The 18,625-nt window shown below is 37.9% G+C and overlaps 1 protein-coding gene across 1 annotated transcript; it reads left to right on the forward strand.

Annotated features, from left to right (window-relative positions):
* The first annotated feature begins 12,146 nt into the window (after positions 1–12,146).
* LOC117633806 (beta-galactosidase 3) lies at positions 12,147–18,604 on the forward strand. The gene is made up of 19 exons (XM_034367588.1): positions 12,147–12,794; positions 12,898–12,993; positions 13,111–13,223; positions 13,356–13,422; positions 13,542–13,634; positions 13,750–13,893; positions 14,153–14,241; positions 14,350–14,455; positions 14,547–14,634; positions 14,998–15,116; positions 15,204–15,368; positions 15,522–15,700; positions 16,101–16,210; positions 16,280–16,389; positions 16,799–16,909; positions 16,991–17,104; positions 17,190–17,392; positions 17,517–17,853; positions 17,950–18,604. Exons 1-19 carry the CDS (start codon positions 12,624–12,626, stop codon positions 18,094–18,096), a joined length of 2,562 nt encoding a protein of 853 aa, XP_034223479.1. The 5' UTR covers positions 12,147–12,623; the 3' UTR covers positions 18,097–18,604.
* Positions 18,605–18,625: the final 21 nt, after the last annotated feature.

Here is an 18,625-nt window from a genome sequence, read left to right on the forward strand (position 1 = left end):
AATTATACCGTATGCATGAGATATCACAAGCTCTGTTTTCTTCTTGCTAATCCATGTTAGCGTTTTAATTGACAAACTAAGAACCACATTATAGCACTGAGCACAGGGGCTCTGATGATTTCTATGCCTTGAGAAGTGGACCCTTCAATTTATATAACATAACATTTTAGGAGAAAACTCTAATGCGATCGTTGTTAAGAATAAAAATGGCTTGTTCGCGTTAATCGTATTTAATGATATATCAAGTATTTCATTGATTAGAAGTAAAATTCAAAGTGAGCTCAAATTTTAATAAACGAAATTAGTTAATCTAGCGCTACATTTTCTAAAATTTGTGGTAGAATTAGTTTGCAAAGCACTTGATCAACGCAAAAATTATAAGCACATCTCAACGGTCACATGAACTTTTCTAACTTTAACTAACGGTTTTCTTGTCCTAGTCCTTGGAGATGATGATGGTCCGCCAAGCAAGGGAAAAAGGAAAAGTGAGGTATCAAATATACTTTGCAACAAGTGTGGTCATGTTGAAGGAACAGTGGAACACAAAATGATAATTAGTTTCTAGAGGACAGGGGTGACTCATGCCATGGAAAACCCTACGAATGATGAAGGCCAACATCTTAAAGGGAAGGAGGCCCCGTAGTGGGAAGAAGATAATTGTCCTCAAGATAATGATGGGCTCGAAAAGTATGCATCTATGCTATCCAAAGTAAATCTTGTGGATGAAGCAAGGGGTGGTTTGCAAGCGCGTGCCGAAACCCTAATGAATCACAGTCCCCTCCTTTCAGAACTTGTGCATGCAATTAGGGTTTGGTGTGCCACACCCACACTCTCTTAATTTACTCTTAACCGCCGTGATTGGAGCTCATGTGCTTACCAATCATTGTTTCAACGGCTTAATTACCTTTTCTTCTTTATTGATACTTAGCTATGTATGTCTTGATTGAATGATTTGGTGAGTTTTTGTGACGTACTTGTGACATATTAGAAGTATTATTAGGTTTTAAGCCTTAAAATTGTAAACCTAGTAAATCACATTACGCATAATGAGATTCAAAAGTGAATTATAAGGAAAGGGGCCGCCGATTGTGCATGCATTTGGATGTTTCACATATAAAAAATGAGATCCTTCTTCTAAAGAATCCTACGTGTATATAAGTACCTACTTATATAAGAGAAGTTTACTTATACGATAGGTATTACTTATATTAGAAAAGTGATCATTAATATAATTTTGAAGTTAATAATGCATTTGAGAGAGGCCTAATTCAACCACATGGTGGTATATACAGGGACGGATCCACAGTGGGGTTAATGGGGTCAAACGACTCTATGGACTCCATGAACGTAAGCTACAAGGTCCCCTTTAATAGCTGTGTGACCCCATGAATGGCTGAAGGAGATGGTTGCTGGTCTAAGGAAGAAGAAGAAGCAGAGCGCGCTTCTGTTTTTTTTTTATAAACATGTTGGCCAAAATGGCGTCGTTTTGGCCCAGCGTCAATTTTTTTTAGAAAAAAAACACACTGGTTAAAACGATATCGTTTTGGTCCAGCTCAGTGATTTTTTTTTTTTTAAACACGCTGGCCAAAACGGTGTCGTTTTGGCCCAGCCCCATCGAATTTTTTTTTTAAAAAGACATAACCAAAACGACGTCATTTTGGTCAAGGTATTTTTTTAAAAAAAAAAAATAGAACAGATTCAAAGAGAACTCTCCCGACTTCACCATCTCCAATCCAAAATCCCAATTTCTAAACCCTCAAACCTAAATCTCTAGTCTCCACCCCCAAAACCTTTAACCCTTTTCCCCACCAAACCTTTAAGCCCCAGCCCCAGCTCCTCCAAAAAATTGAACTTTTACACTATGACCCTATAAGATAAGATTCTTGAGTTCGTCCTTGGGCATGCATAGCATTTTAATTTGCAATTGCATCCAACATAAATCCTCTTATCTTACAAATAATTTATTGATATAACAATCATATTGCCTAGTGAGGTTATCAAAGTGTATGGCAAATCAATATTATTTACTAGCCCCTTGGCACACGCTCACGCATGTGCCAATTGGTTTTATTTTTTATTTTTTATTTTATTTTCTGAATTAAGAAAAATAATATGGGTAGTTATGTTTTATAAAAGTAGAAGCTATTATCTGATTTTGTTTTTTATTTTATTTTTTTAATATGAAAAATGTGAATTTACCATGTTATCCTCATTTAATTAATAATTTTAATTCTTAATGTTTGAATTAACTAATGACATTTTCTGATATTTGGAATGTTTCACCATTCTTTATCTTTTACCATATATATATTTATATTATAACGCCTGAATTAGTAACTATTCTTACTAATAGTTAGAGGGTGACATCCAAATATTCTTCTCATGTCCACATCATCTTACTCTCCCGTTATCTTTGGACATACACAACAGGACGCCATCGCAGTTCCCGTGACATGATTCCTCTTCTTAAATAACCAATAGCATTCATGTTCTCCATTGCACACCCAATCAATTCGTTACAACACGCAGAATCTAACCAGTGGCGCATAGGAAAAGCAAACACGTAGAGAATATTCCCCAAACGAGGCTTAACCATAACGGCATCGTTTCCACCGACGTTAACAGAAGGAAGATCACGAGTCTCCAGCCAATCCCCGCACGTCGTCTAATTAAATCTCAAATTCACAATAATAATATTGGCGGGTAATGGTGCAACAAACGGCGCGCAGTTAATCTGAGAAAGCCCAAGGTAAATATAATGCACGGCACATGCACCCACGTCATATGGACCCACACCAACCACTACACTTTGGACCCCACACCTTCTTCCATATATATGGACCATCAACCGGCCACGTCACCACAGACTGCCATTGCTCGGCTGTTGTACGGCGGCACCTGTCCTTAATATATCAGGCACGTGTCCTTTAACTGTACACGTGTTTCTTCCATTAATATTATTTGACACGTTCATGTGATTTTTCATAAGAGCTTACGACAAATGTGCTTTCATTTTCTTCTACTGATAAAAATTAAAACACCGTAATTATTTTTTGATGTGAGAGAGGGAGATCGATGTATATATGCTTTAGGTGATTAGTGGTGGGATTTTTGTTAATTAATTAGCTGTATGTATGAAGAAAAAATAAACTATTTGGTACGAAGAGAAAAAAGAGATTGAATACATGTGTACGGTGCAAGATTAAATTAAGTAATACAAAAGGTGTTATGCTATATAATTAATAATGAAGACAGTGATGCTAACGAGATTTAGTCCAGTGAAAAAGGGTATTGTTTTGTAGATCAGAGGTTTTATGTTTGAATTTTCATAGCATCATAGTTATGTGTGTGTGAAAAATTCCCCTCACTGTAATTTAGACTATGACTTTTACTATAAAAAAATAATAATAATGAAGATAGTGATAAGGGGAATATTGGACTGCTTTCTTGTGGTATTGGGTCATGGAAACCTAGTTTATGCTAATAAAAACACCCGGAACATTGTCGGTTGGTATTTTTTGTGTGAATTTTAATATGAAAATAACCTGAATTTGCGTCTTTAGTGGATGCACTACTTTATCTTTTATTCTTTTTTTCGGCAGGCTAGGGCACTAACCCTGCCTGCCTGCCCTTATACTTTGACATGAAAAAGTGCTCACCAAAGTGGCTTTCAATTATTACTTTAATCAAAGTCATAGGGAGACAGATATTAGTTGTGTAGTGTTCCCCATTTTACTAGGGCAATTTACAAAAGACCAACCCGGCAAACATACATGATGTTAACATGATAATACTATTTGCATGTCCGCATATGAGAATTTATATATATAATTGCATATCACTGGATATATTGATATCTTTACTTGCAATTTATTAATTATTTTATTTCAGGAAATAATTTATACTTATATATAACAATTATGAAACAATATTACAACATAATAAAGCTGTCCACACTGTTTACTTACTATAAGCTCGAATTTTATTTTGTCAGAAAGCTTAAGGCATGCACTTTTGGCTTTTGACTAAAAATTTGAGGCACTTCTAAGATAGATCTTCAAGTCATGTGGCATATCTTGATTGACGGTTTCTCTTCTAACTAATAATAACATAATGGAATTATGTTCAAGGGACCATAATTTTCAAACTCATTTTTAACATCTATGATCTAATAGCATTCACAATGATGCCCTCTATTTCTTACCTAAAATTTAGCTAAAAATATAAGAAGCTATTTTAGAAGTTCTCTAAAAAAATTTAACTCCAACCATACTCCATAATTTGAAGAGTCATAAATGTTATAACTCTTTTTTGATTGGTCAATCTCTATTAAAAACTAAAACAAAAAATAGTTAGCATTAAATAAAGATTTGAAATACTCATTAAATAAAGAAGCATTAAATTATAGGGAGGATTTGGAAAATACATCTCCAACCATACTCCCTATCCACCTCCTAAAATATGAGAAATTATAGAGTGATACGGTATCACCGCGTCAGCTGGTGATAATCCCACTCAAAATTTGCCATGTGTCTTTTTTGAAAAGAAAATTAAGAGGGTGTATTCAATTGAGATTTTAATAGATTGTTTTGAAGCTCAAAAGTTCAGTGGTATCCAATTAGGATGTTTAAGTAATCAATAAAAAATTGGTGGTATTCAATTAAGTTTTTTAAATAATCTATCCAAGTCTTGTGGTATTCCATTAAGACTTTTAAAAGATAAGAAAAAGTACGGTGGTATTAAAAAAACTTACTGATTTTGAGGTATTTCGTTAAATGGTGTATTGTATGAGACTTTTGAGTGGGTGATATAAATACCAAACCCCATAAAAAAATCCCACCCTCCCATGCCTAATTATCATGTTTTTTGATTTTGGGGAAGATGAACAAATGAAGATAAACAAGGTACTTATGTCTTTACAAAGGCTTGGTTTAACCAGACTCGATCCTTCTGTATTAGTGGATAGACTCAGATAGTTGTCCTTGTTTTCTCTAGTCTATCTTGTTTTCTTTTTCTCTTGGCTGTTTGGTTGCAGGAGGTGTTTCCAGCCTTTCTTTTGGCTTCATGTCTATACTGTTTGTTTGTGACAAGACCCGAATCAAATTCCGCTTTGGAATTCGAGTCGAACCCTGTGCGTGTCCAACACTTGGCGAATGTCGGCCACAATTGACCTAATTGCCCTTTTCAATTGAAATTTCAAGATTGACTCTTGCCGAAAATTCGGCAGAGTCTCCCCTATAATTTGCTCGGTCCCAAAATTTTCACCTGTCAGAACGAGCAAAAATATCCACACAACCAACTGCCAGCACTTCAATATACAATCCGATAGTTCCAGTCTCACTCTAGGGCAATATATCAGAGCAGTTCTAATAGTTTATAGATAAGTTAATCGTTTTACAAACCATCGATTTTGTAACAAGAAGGAGCGAAAGTCAAGATGGCCCGATGGTGGATGTCATGTGCACGCTACAGCCTGGGGGCGCAAAACATTTGAAATTGTGAGTGGACAAAAAAATAAGGGTTCATAAAATATCTAAGAATATACTAGCCCCCATTTTTAAAATAGTTTAGTGAACTGAATATATACTCTGCAATTGAAGTATACTAAACTCACGGCATTCACATGCTGAAAACAAGGTATTTATATATTTAAATAAATATATACTCGTATTCAAGATAAAATTTTCATGAAAGCACTGAAATCAAAACTTGCATAAAAACACTGAAATCAAACCTGCATAAAAGCAATGTACTCAAAACTTGAATCAAAGCACTGCAATCAATCAAAACAACCACTCGGATGTACCCATGTAATTCCGTCAATTCTCCTGGCAGGTCTCGGCGACACACAGTCTATCCGAGCCGCAAATCCTGGCAGGATTCAGGGGACCACAGTCAGTCTGATCCGCTGGCAGGTCTCGGTGACACACAGTCAACTCGAGCCGCACTGGCAGGATTTAGGGGACCGTAGTCAGCCTGATCCGTAAATCCTGGCAGACCTCGGCGACACCAAACCGAGCTGCAAATCCTGGCAGACCTCGGCGACACCAAGTCCAACCGAGCTGCAAATCCTGGCACTCACGGTCCGCGCGTCCCCGAAACTCGTGAGGCAAATGTCAAGTGAACTGACAAAACTGAGAATAAACTGGATGTTCGTAGACATCGGTAAATCTGAGGGTAATAACCATAATTGGGTACATGGTGGTTTTAAAATAAACTATTTTAGAAAAGCCTGATAATTAACTGTAATTTGATAAATCTGAATTAAGCTGCTATTTCTGCTGATATAAATCTCAAATTCTGCTGTTTATATCACTTTAGCATAATCAGCTAAGCAATGTATAAATGAGATATTTAACTTCACAGACATGCTAGGAAAATCACAATGAATAAAACTTATTCAAGATCAAATAATGAAATTTATTTACAAAAATCATTTATGAAAGAAAAGTCCACTAACTCCTGGTCCGAGCTAGTTAGACCTCCTATAGGTCCCTTCTGCGGGTATGCCTGGTCCCGGATGCCTGGGTCAACCATCAGGAATATTTAATTAATAAAACTGCTCGGTATAACTTTTTAAGTAAAATCCTGACCCCCGACTTCTAGAAGTGCGTGCACTAACTTTAAAGTCATTTTCCTGCCCACTTAGGCATTTCAGATATTTACAATCGTCTGAAAAGACTCGAGACTTCATTAAGCGATAAACGTCCATATTGGTCGATACGGAACCCCGTGGGTCCACAACCTCCAATGACCAATCTGAGAGTTCCTTTAAGTTCCTCACGTTTAAGGAACCATGTCCTGCAAGTTTGGTCTGAAATTGACGATCGGATTGACCCCGATCGTCAAATCATAGAATTTCCAAACCCTAGCCCCAGTGTTCGCGATTTCGGGGTATCCGAGACACCGATTCACAATCCGTCGAATCCTACACGATTCTGAAATTATCTGGAACCACATATCCGAAATTGAGCGCGATCCAACGGTTCGGCAGTATCGAATCTGAAAATCGCACAATATGAAAAATCCGTTCGGGGCTCAAACGGTATCCAAATTGAGATCAGCAAAATCCTACGCGCTCGTGACAACATAAGGATCGCAACAAGACACAGTGCCACTGCACCACCCTCACCCACACGCCGCAGCACGCGCCGGCAGCAATGGGTGTCTAAAGTGATTTTGCCTCGCCGGAAAAACTTGAAACCACGGCTCCAAACTCCTACACTAGGTAAAAAACCATATTTGGAGCCACTTTTGTTCTTGGACCTACCCCAAAAAGTGGCCGGAAGTGGCAGAAACCGGAGGCCGAAAATCGGCTGAAACTTCAAGCTCAAAAATCCAATAGCTACACTACGAATCGATCCAATCCTACCCAACAGGCAGCTAGAACAGCTCGAGAGGTTCAAGATCCATACCTGGGTCGACGAAAATGGTGGCCGGAGGAGGGAGATCGACGGCGTTGAAGTTTCGGTGAGTTCCCGTCGGTTTTCTGCATTTTCTGGCCAGCACAGGCCGTGCCGCCGGCGGGGAAGGGTCGGGAAAGGAAGGGGACTCGACGGCGGTTCGAACGCCACTGGTCTCGTGGCCGGTGGTGCCCTGTGGCGGCGTCGGCACTCCCGAGAAGGCGACGGCACGAACAGCGGCGAGGAGAGAGAGAGAGAATCGCGCGAGGAGAGAGAAGGCTGAGCAGGTTTTTATAAGTCCAACTTTAAAATATTTACGGTTATGCCACTGGGACTCTTTTGACCATAACTTTCTCGTTACTACTCCGATTCGGGCCCACTACGTGTCTATGAACTCATTTCACCGTGCTCTACGCAATAGCGTAAGCGGAATGGTCAAATTCTTTCTCAATCAAAAGTCACCTTTTTCTTAATAAAATATTCTGAGGGCAAAATCGTCTTTTCTCAAAATAAATTATTGATAAAAATGAATTTTTGGTTTGGGTCATTACAGTTTGCTTTCATCTTATAGATAATCTCTTTGCCTAATAAAAAAAAAAAAGACTCAGATGGCTTACCTTAAAATATCTAAACAATAATTTCATATACGTTGCTTTCAATAGTTGTTCATATTATGCAATATGCGTGCATTTTTCTCAATAGATTTTCAGCTCGTTTATTTCCTTTGATTTATTTGTCTTTCTTTAGTCAATTTGTGGAATCAATTTGAGTGACAAGTGTTCTATACTAGTATCATGTCATAGCTAGACCATTTTGAGTTGTTTTCAGCTGTCCAATTTCTTATTTGAATTGATTCAATTACCTTGTCCGTTGTAATATTTATAAATTCAATTAATTCAAGATTTTTCCTTGTTGTAGCTTGTTCCTATGTCAATTCTCAGTTCCAAACCAAGTTCTCTATCCAAAACTGTATGGTTTAGTTTAATGACAGTTACATTTGAATTTTGGGACAACTATGGTTTTAGCTCTAGAACAAGATGATTTGAAGAAAGCCATACATGACAGATAGTAATGATAACTTGAGCTAAGATTGGTGTAACTTCAACTTTCTGCTTATGTAAAGGCTTGGCATCCTTTAACTAATAGATGAAAGATGGTTAACCCGAATCCAATCCACACTTCGGTGAAATCTACTTTGGAGAATACAAGAAAGTCCTACATATGAATGAAAATCATAAGTAAAATCTTGTAATTACAATATATTAAAATCATAAGAAAAATCATGTAATTACAAATCATGCTGAAATCTATTATATTAAAACCATGTAATTACAATATATTAAAATCTCAATTGAATACACCCGTGTAAATTTTTTGCACTGTTGGACTTTGTCTTCCAACTTTACCCTAAATAAAATAAAATAAAATTTGAAAAAAAAAAAAACAAGATGACTGTAGCAGTTTCCCTTATTGGCAATCTGCCCACCTTGCACTGCTGCCCCTTGGCTGCAATCCCCCTCCAATAATATCAACATCAAACATACCCTTCTTTCACTAGTGAGTTGTCGTCATAGGAGATTTTGAAGATTTTTGTTTTATGTTTGATGGGTTTGCACTGATTTTCAAGATTTCTGGGTTTTCTAAATACGTTTAACTTTTTACTAAGAATGGGAGGCATAGAAAGGCCAGGTGGGTGGCGAGGGAGGAGGGAAGACGACTGTGTGGCGAGGGAGATGCAAAGATGGCTAGGTGGCGTCGATAGCACAAGGAAGACGGGGGAGAGGGGTTAGGGTAATTAATGTTGAAGGGTAAACTTGTAAGACAAAGTCCATGTGTAAATTCTTTTTAATTTTCTTTTCAAAAAGGACACATGGCAGATCTTGAGTGGGAGTATCACCAGCTGACGTGGTAATACCGTATTATTGTATAATTTCTCCTAAAATATAGAGACCTCTGTGAGCTCTTAAATATGAGGAGAGAGAAATGACTCATAGTGGCTCCCTATAATTTAATGCTACTTTAATTAATGAGTATTTCGAACTTTTAATTAATATTTATTATTTTTTAATAGAGATTGACCAATTAAAACAGAGTAATATGATTTATGACTCCCTAAACTAGAGAGCATGATTGAAGTTTAAATTTTATAGAGAGCTCCTAAAATAATTTTTATATGTTTTTAACTAAAATTTAACTAAAAAATAAAGAACGTGATTATAAATTATAGATCCGATAATTATTTATAATTCGATTTGGAACGTGGTTTAACATAATGTAGTGAAAACAGTTAGCATTGTCGAAAGTAACAAAATGCCGTTGAGTTGTGCTCGGATAGAGAAGCTCCTAATTACTTAGGATCTTGTACCAGCTTGGATAGCTAGGGATCCACCACATATGGCCATGGATTGATCCCAAAGCCAACTAGGATTGAATATTGGTATTGCACCCTTTGCCTTTGGGTGTCGACACAATCGATCCCCCCACAAGAAGTTATTAGTTGAAGACTTGAAAATTGTATTTATCTAGCTGACCTAATTGGAGGTGAGTGCGACGAAGGCCCCACTGTCCTAGGGTTCCCATGAATTCATTTCAATTCTCTCCGTTGTTCACGCCTATGAATGCTATGCTAGTTGAGGAGAGAGAGAGAGAGAGAGAGAGAGAGAGAGAGAGAGAGAGAGAACAAAAAGCTAAAGAAGGAAGGAAGGAACATAGGTAAAGAAAGATCAGAGAAGCTTCCTGCTAATTGGTTGATTTTATTTTTGGTCAATTAAATGGTTGATTAGCTAGGCTACTAAACAAGGCATGGCACATGGGGACCATATGAAGGGAGGGACAGACGATCAATACCTAGATCATGACCAACCCTGTTGACTCTCTCAACTCAACACAACGGATTTAATTTACTATAATTAAAAAGCACATGAGGGATGTGATTATTATCATCATAATCTATTTTTAATAATGATCAAAAAAACGAAAGCAGGCGCTTTTGATGATTTTGGTATACCATACTAGTACATGTCGTCCTATTAACAAAGAGAAAGCTGCAACGGCTTTATATTAATTAAGAATTTTATTTATAAAATAATCAGGTCACCAATCTTTTTTCCGCTAATCAAGAAACAATATGCTTGAAGAAGTGGCGCCAAATTTTGATGGGACATTTAGGCAAGTAGCAATCTTCTGCTGCCAAACTCTAGTTGTAGAAATCGTGTCTCTCTCTTAACTAGCAGACAAATTTGGTTTCAAAGGGGATGATATTATTTTTCTATCTCGGTTAATAATGTTATGACACGTGAAAAAGTTATTACGTATATTATGGTATTATTGACCAAGAATAACAAAACGATACTATCCATGTATTTATGAAAGTGTTTCTCCTTAACTAGGGTTAAGGGTCAATTGGTGTCAATTGGTGACAATTACCCTAACTACAAAAATGTTCCCTCACTATTGAATTCATAGCAGTAAGCATAGAAAATGATATACTTGATATAAGCCCGTTCACCAACTTACATGTACTTTTATGTACTCTATTTGTCGCATTTTGGACAATTTAAAAACAAAAGTTCATCTAATTGCTCCGAATTTGAGATATTTAAACTTCTCGATCCATCTTTAGCTCCGGCCTTGCAAACATGGGATTTATACTCTCAACAAAGCTTTGTAATGGTAGTGGCATGTAAAAATACAAGAAGGAATATTGTAAAGATTTGGTAAGTTTGACCAGAAGGTGTTACTAGATGTGAGCTCTGTTGCATAACAATATAATATTCCCAGTACGTACTGGAATAATAGAATTCATCACAAGTCTATAATAAATTATGAGTAACATGGAAGCTTGGGTCAAAAGAGAATTATCATATAACTACAATAAATTGGAACTATACCACTATAATAAATAAGATCACAGAAATAAAATAAGGAGGGAGGTTGCTTTGTGGCTTGAATGACAGATAGTCTTTGTGACCTTCGACGACAGAGATAAGAGATCTACTGGGTGCTTCTGTGCTGTGAGAGGAGAGAGAGAGAGAGAGAGAGAGAGAGAGTAAATTTGGGACAGAAAGGGCGGTGGGGTTTGGGTTGGTGTCAATATGAAGGAAGAAAAGTGACAAAAATATGTGGAGGATGGGGTTTTGGGTTGAGCTTGAGAGAGACTAAGGGAGTTTATGGTTCACACATGACGCAAAAGAAACCAAAAGGGTTTTGGGGTTCACATGGCAATGGAAAATGCCAGACTACTGTGGGTCGTGTCCCTTTTCTCTCTCATTTCAGCTTGATAAATGACAATAATGCCCTTTGGTCATAGCCACATTGGCTGGTCAAAACCTTTTTACTGCCAAACATGGCCTAACTAATTGGCTGCTTAATTAAAAATAACAATAGAGATTGGTGCTTTATTGTTCTAGTTTATACATACAAACATGTCAAGTCAAAAGTATTAATTACCAAGTGTTAATTGTCCTTAATTTTCTCCATCAGAATAATTCTATACACTCTCTATCAAGCCTTGATTACCTCCACCAACTTTAATCAGCAATTAGCAATTTAATTTTATATCCAGAACTTGTATAATTTAGATGCTTCACATATGAAATAGGCAACTATCATTCTTCATAAGCTCAAATCTAAACCACAAAGAGAAGAATTTGAACTCGAAAAAGTACATCAACCTTAGTGAATTTGGCTAAACTCGTATATGCAAAGCTCGGTACATTTACCTTTCCCTTTTACCTTTTTGCGCTTGTTTGACAGGTTATAATTCCACTCCATTTGTAGCCTGAAGCCACGCAGAGATGAGCCTTGACACTTGTGGTGATTTGTGAACTGTGAAGGAGCGCAAGCTGTCTGTATCTGTTACACAAGTAATAAATACAGGTTCACTCCAAACCAAACGTTTAACCCAAAGTTGGTAAAGAGGTCCATGTGTAACTCTACCTTATTTATTCACAAAAAATCATAAATACAATTCTGTATTTTCCTATTTTATTCTGTGACCAAATTTATATATATACACATATTATATAGCTCAGTTCAGAGTCTCAGGCCTGTGAGTGTGGACACCAAAGTGAATGGACCTTGTTGCTGCTGGTCTTGCTGCTTCACCACACTCTTAGTTGCTCTTGCTCTTTCTCTCTCTCTGTATTTCACAATTCATTCTCTGCTTTGAGTTCTGTCTACCATTTGAGTTGATAGAGAGACGGAGAGAAAAGGCAAAACATGGAAACCAACTCAGTTTCCAAGTTGTGCTTGTTCCTGGGCTTGGTTTGCTTCTTGGGGTTTCAGCTTGTCCAATGTACTGTCACCTACGATAGGAGGGCCATTGTGATTAATGGGCAAAGAAGAATCCTCATTTCCGGTTCAATACATTATCCCAGAAGCACTCCTGAGGTACCCAAATCTTTCCCATTTTGCCATTTCACTTGTCTTCCATTTTAACAATTGTTTCATAAAATAGTGTTCTTTCCCTCTGTTCTTTTTGTGGGTTGTTTAGATGTGGGAAGATCTGATACAGAAGGCAAAAGATGGAGGCCTTGATGTGGTTGAAACCTATGTATTCTGGAATGTGCATGAGCCTTCTCCCGGCAATGTACTCTTCACTGACTCTTTTCATTTTACATTCAAAGTTTTCTACTTTGTTGTGCTCTGTTTGCCTTTTAGTTTCTTTTCTAATCATGCATGTTGCTGTGTTTGTGCGGGGTTTCAGTACAATTTTAAAGGGAGGTACGATCTGGTGAGATTCCTCAAGACCATACAGAAAGCAGGGCTCTATGCTCACCTTCGCATTGGGCCTTATGTTTGTGCTGAATGGAATTTTGGGTACTCCCTCTCTCTCTTTTTTCCTTCTCGATCTAACTATCTTGGCTCTTGTTTTGCATTTGAGGATTTTCACTTTTTCCTTTTTCTTTTTTGACACAAATTTTCTAACTTTTCTGACTCTGTGACTGTTAGGGGGTTTCCCGTTTGGTTGAAGTATGTTCCGGGCATCAGCTTCAGAACGGACAATGAGCCTTTCAAGGTTAATCTTCCTTACAGTATCTTCTTAATTATGTTGCATAACCTGTCTAAGAAGAATTTAGGGAGCTTGCTGGGATATATTCAGTATAATTTTATAATGTACAACTTCTGGTGTTGCAGAGGGCAATGCAAGGGTTCACCGAAAAGATTGTGGGACTGATGAAGAGTGAAAAATTGTTTGAATCCCAAGGTGGCCCCATCATTCTCTCTCAGGTATATGAGCCTTTTGGATATTCCATTTTGCTCTATGATTTCATTTTTGGCAGTAAATTAAACTATTTTGAGTCAAGTTATAAGGAAATCTGTTAATTTTTTTCCTTTGGTTCAGATTGAGAATGAGTACGGAGCACAGAGTAAGTTATTTGGAGCGGCTGGCCATAATTACATGACTTGGGCAGCAAATATGGCTGTTGGGTTGGGAACTGGGGTGCCGTGGGTGATGTGCAAGGAAGAAGATGCTCCAGATCCAGTGGTGAGCAATTAAAACTATTTGTGCTGCAGATCTTAGCTTGTCTTGTTCTGCATTTCCCCTTTAGTTAACATTCCCGCAATGGGTTACTGATTCTTGAGTTCTTAAAGAAGTTGTGTGACTTGTTTGAACATAAAAAGAAAAAAAAGAGAAAAAGAGTTGTGTGACATGTGTCGTCACTCTTTATTAAAGAGATCTCTTCTAGTTTCATTCCATCTTTTGCGGAGAGGTCGCTGAAATGTTTTGTGCATGATGGTGGCAGATAAACACATGTAACGGTTTCTACTGTGATTCTTTCGCTCCCAACAAACCCTACAAGCCTACGATTTGGACAGAGGCTTGGAGTGGCTGGTATGTTTACTATGCTTGTTTGCTTGGTATGTTTATTATGCTTGTTTGTTAATTTGCTACAAATGAAAATACATCCTTTTCACTCATTCCTTCAACAAAAATGTGAAGGTTTTCGGAGTTTGGCGGTCCAATTCACCAACGACCAGTTCAGGATTTAGCATATGCAGTCGCTAGATTCATACAGAAAGGAGGATCATTTGTTAATTATTACATGGTCAGTTTCCTTTAACTTCTATTTTGAGGCTACGAATGTGAAATTTTAAAACCTATATAAAACTGAATCCCTGTGCTTCATTGTGAAACAGTACCACGGGGGTACTAATTTTGGACGCACAGCGGGGGGCCCTTTCATCACTACCAGCTATGACTATGATGCTCCATTAGATGAATATGGTAAGAACCAAAACTTACAAGCTTTCTTTCCAAGGAGTGACATGAGTTCCACTTGATTTATTATGTGGGGAGAGAGAGAGAGAGAGAGAGAGAGAGAGAGAGAGAGAGAGGTGTCAACCACAAAATAATGAGTTAAATGGGTTACTGGGTTGCATTCTTTTAGGTGTATCTGATGATCTGAACATGCACTGATGTTCAGCATCCATCAGTCTATCTCAAATATTACAACCACAAAATGATGAGTTTTGCTAGTAATTGCTTATGCAAGCTGATATCTGTGTGTGTAATGATATACCAGTTCACTGCATGTAAGTTTTGAACTTTTGATAATATAGCTAACTGCTCAACCCTAAAACTTGATAGGTTTAATCAGGCAACCAAAGTACGGTCATCTAAAGGAGCTTCATAGGGCTATTAAGATGTGTGAACGTGCTTTAGTTTCAGCCGATCCTATCATCACTTCACTGGGGAATTTTCAACAGGTTTTCATCTCTTTCTCAAACTAGCTTTTTATATTTGCATGAGTTATTCTTGTTTGCTAAACTCTAGGTATCTTTTGCCATTTTCAGGCTTATGTATACACTTCAGAATCAGGAGATTGTTCAGCATTTCTTTCAAACCACGATTCCAAGTCAGCTGCAAGAGTGATGTTTAATAACATGCACTACAACCTGCCTCCTTGGTCCATCAGTATCCTTCCTGATTGCAGAAATGTAGTCTTTAACACTGCAAAGGTATTAATTCTGGACTGTGATATGTGTATTCGGACAGAATCTGTGACCGCACTTTCAGGAACACAAATCTTTATTTCCTTTGTTTCATTTTCTTGTAACATTGAAAGGTTTTAAAGTTTTAAAATGAAGTCATTTTTTGTTCCTTCTCATCAGGTTGGAGTTCAAACATCGCAAATGGAAATGTTGCCAACAAATATTCAGATGTTATCATGGGAGAGTTACGATGAAGATATTACTTCTCTGGATGACAGCTCAACAATCACCGCTCCTGGTCTCTTGGAACAGATAAATGTCACAAGGGATAGTACTGATTACCTGTGGTACATAACGAGGTGAGAATTTCCTAAGCTTAACTCTTTTGTTTATCACCATCTCATGATTTCTCCACGGTTGGTCTGTTTTTCTCAGAAGTATTTCTAACTCACAGAAAAATGATTTAGCAATGAATTCTTAGAAAGCCTTTCAAAAGAATGTTCTGATTTGACCATCTTGGTCTATCGCAAAATGTTCTGATTTGACCATCTTGGTCTATCGCAAGTACCTAATATGCAATTTGAAATAAGACATAAGCAACAATCAAATATGCCTCAGGACAGTGTTACATATGCCTTCAGTGATATCCTGACTCTGTGACCAGAGAGGGAAAAAAAACATTAAGTAAGGATGTGAGAGCTTTAGAAAGACCTGAAAGATAGATATTAAAGCATCGTATTTGTTTCAATGTGCCTGCAGTGTTGATATTGGCTCATCTGAGTCCTTCCTGCGTGGAGGTGAACTCCCGACCCTTATTGTTCAATCAACAGGCCATGCTGTGCACATCTTCATTAATGGACAGCTTTCAGGTACATTTTTTATTGCATGGATATCCCCTAGCTGATTAGTAGTAAAAAATTTAACAAGTATTATTACAGGTTCTTCCTTCGGAACAAGGGAGAGTAGGAGGTTCACATATACTGGCAAAGTCAATCTACATGCAGGAACAAACAGAATCGCACTGCTGAGTGTAGCTGTTGGATTACCAGTTAGTTCCATTGCCCTCGATTATTATTTTTTCATATTCTATATTGAGTAATAGTGAACCTAGTACAAAAGAAAGAGGAATCTGTTTTGCAGTCATGAAATGAATGAACAGTTAACCTTATAGAAGTATGTCAGCTCAAACCTTAGATTAAAATTGGCTTCAGGCTATTGTAGTCTTGGGGGAATTATCCCCCAAGAACAATGGTAAAAAAAGAGAAGATATTGTAATTTGTAAGGACCAATCAAAGTACTCTTTGTGGTCTAGTGAAAGGGATCCGCCAATCCTTAATTGTGAATGTGAGATGTGAAAACCTCATTACTATTCTACACAAACCTGACTTTTGGTAGTGAGGTTTCTTCTTGTTTTCCTTCTTTACTTCCTGACTTAAAGTTATTGTTTTTTGTTGAAGAATGTGGGGGGCCACTTTGAGGCATGGAATACTGGAATCCTTGGCCCAGTTGCACTTCATGGACTAGACCAGGGAAAATGGGACTTGTCATGGCAGAAGTGGACATACCAGGTAAGCGATCTTACTTTAGAAATCAAATTTTTTTATTTATATTCAAAGGAACGTTTTCCCTTATCCCTGGTACTTTAACAGGTTGGACTGAAAGGAGAAGCCATGAATCTTGTATCTCCAAATTCTATTTCCTCTGTTGATTGGATGCGTGGATCATTAGCTGCACAAAAACAGCAGCCATTGACTTGGCACAAGGTAGGCCACAAAGGAAATTGAACTCAATGTTGTAATGGAAAATAAGGGAATTGAATTATTAAAACTCCCTTACTCAACTTTGCAGACTCTTTTCAATGCACCTGAAGGGGATGAGCCATTGGCTTTGGACATGGAAGGAATGGGAAAGGGCCAAATATGGATCAATGGGCAGAGTATTGGGAGATACTGGACTGCATTTGCTAATGGTAATTGCAATGGTTGCAGTTATGCTGGAGGGTTTAGGCCTCCAAAGTGTCAAGTGGGTTGTGGCCAACCCACACAACGAGTGTAAGTAACCCTATGATGAAAATTTATAACATGAATTGTAGTATGAAAGTATGGAATAAACATTTCGTGGCTTTACTCAGCAAACAAATTCTCCCCTTCAATTTCACGTGGATTTCATTTTCAGGTACCATGTGCCTCGGTCTTGGTTAAAACCAATGCAAAATCTGTTGGTAATTTTTGAGGAACTTGGAGGGGATCCCTCAAGAATTTCTCTAGTAAAGAGATCAGTGAGCAGTGTTTGTGCTGAGGTCGCCGAATACCACCCAACAATAAAGAATTGGCACATTGAAAGCTATGGAAAAGCAGAAGACTTCCACAGTCCCAAGGTGCATTTACGGTGTAACCCAGGCCAGGCTATCTCTTCCATTAAATTCGCTAGCTTCGGCACACCCTTGGGAACCTGTGGGAGCTACCAAGAAGGAACTTGCCATGCCGCCACATCATATTCTGTATTACAGAAGGTGCTTAACAATGCTTTCTGGTTTTCATAATGTACTAGTATTCTAACCCTCTCCTTTTTAACTGTGTTCTATCTTCTTCTTTTGTGGTGATCACAGAAGTGCATAGGGAAGCAGAGATGTGCAGTCACCATATCCAACAGCAACTTCGGAGATCCATGTCCGAAGGTGTTGAAGCGGCTGTCAGTTGAAGCTGTTTGTGCTCCCATAGTTTCAACGACCGTGGAACCCAATTCGAGGGGTTAATGAAAGTGTGAAATAACATACCATAATTGTTGCACCTAATCCCATAATTATACACCACAGCAAGAGAGGCAAGCAAAGAAGAATAAGAGTTCAAGTACAGCGAGATAGCAATGTAGTTAGGTGGAGTGCCATAGTTTTTTTCTTTCTGATGAAGAGTAGTAGCTATGTTTGGAGCCAAAAGGCAATTAGCTGTTAATTTAAGTGAGCTTAATGAAGTTGTGTAAAGTAGTGAACTTGTTACTTAGGTGAGTTGGTAGGAAACCTGGGGTCCTACAATTTGGTCCCTAGGGGTCAAGCCCCGGTCCCCGGCCTTTTAACGGGATATATGGGCACTGGGAAGTGATGTGTTTTTCTGTTGAATGATTTACTGTTCATCTGTTGTTGGGGAAAAAGGATGCCCCAGAACTAATTAGGTATTTAAGGTTCATGTTGGGAGTGGATCCTAGTATGACCATTTGTTTACTGTGCAGTTCAGGAATGAAAAGAAAAGTGAGAGATTTGTGTTGTCCATTTCATTGTGTTACTTCGG

Source organism: Prunus dulcis, chromosome 7 (genome assembly GCF_902201215.1).
Source record: "Prunus dulcis chromosome 7, ALMONDv2, whole genome shotgun sequence".
Taxonomy (NCBI): domain Eukaryota; kingdom Viridiplantae; phylum Streptophyta; class Magnoliopsida; order Rosales; family Rosaceae; genus Prunus; species Prunus dulcis.

Coding starts and splice junctions, on each gene's coding strand:
- LOC117633806 (XM_034367588.1), top strand. CDS start 12,624: ATGGAAACCAACTCAGTTTCCAAGTTGTGCTTGTTCCTGGGCTTGGTT. Junction 13,635..13,749: donor GCCCCATCATTCTCTCTCAG/GTATATGAGCCT, acceptor CCTTTGGTTCAG/ATTGAGAATGAGTACGGAGC. Junction 14,635..14,997: donor TGCTCCATTAGATGAATATG/GTAAGAACCAAA, acceptor AAAACTTGATAG/GTTTAATCAGGCAACCAAAG.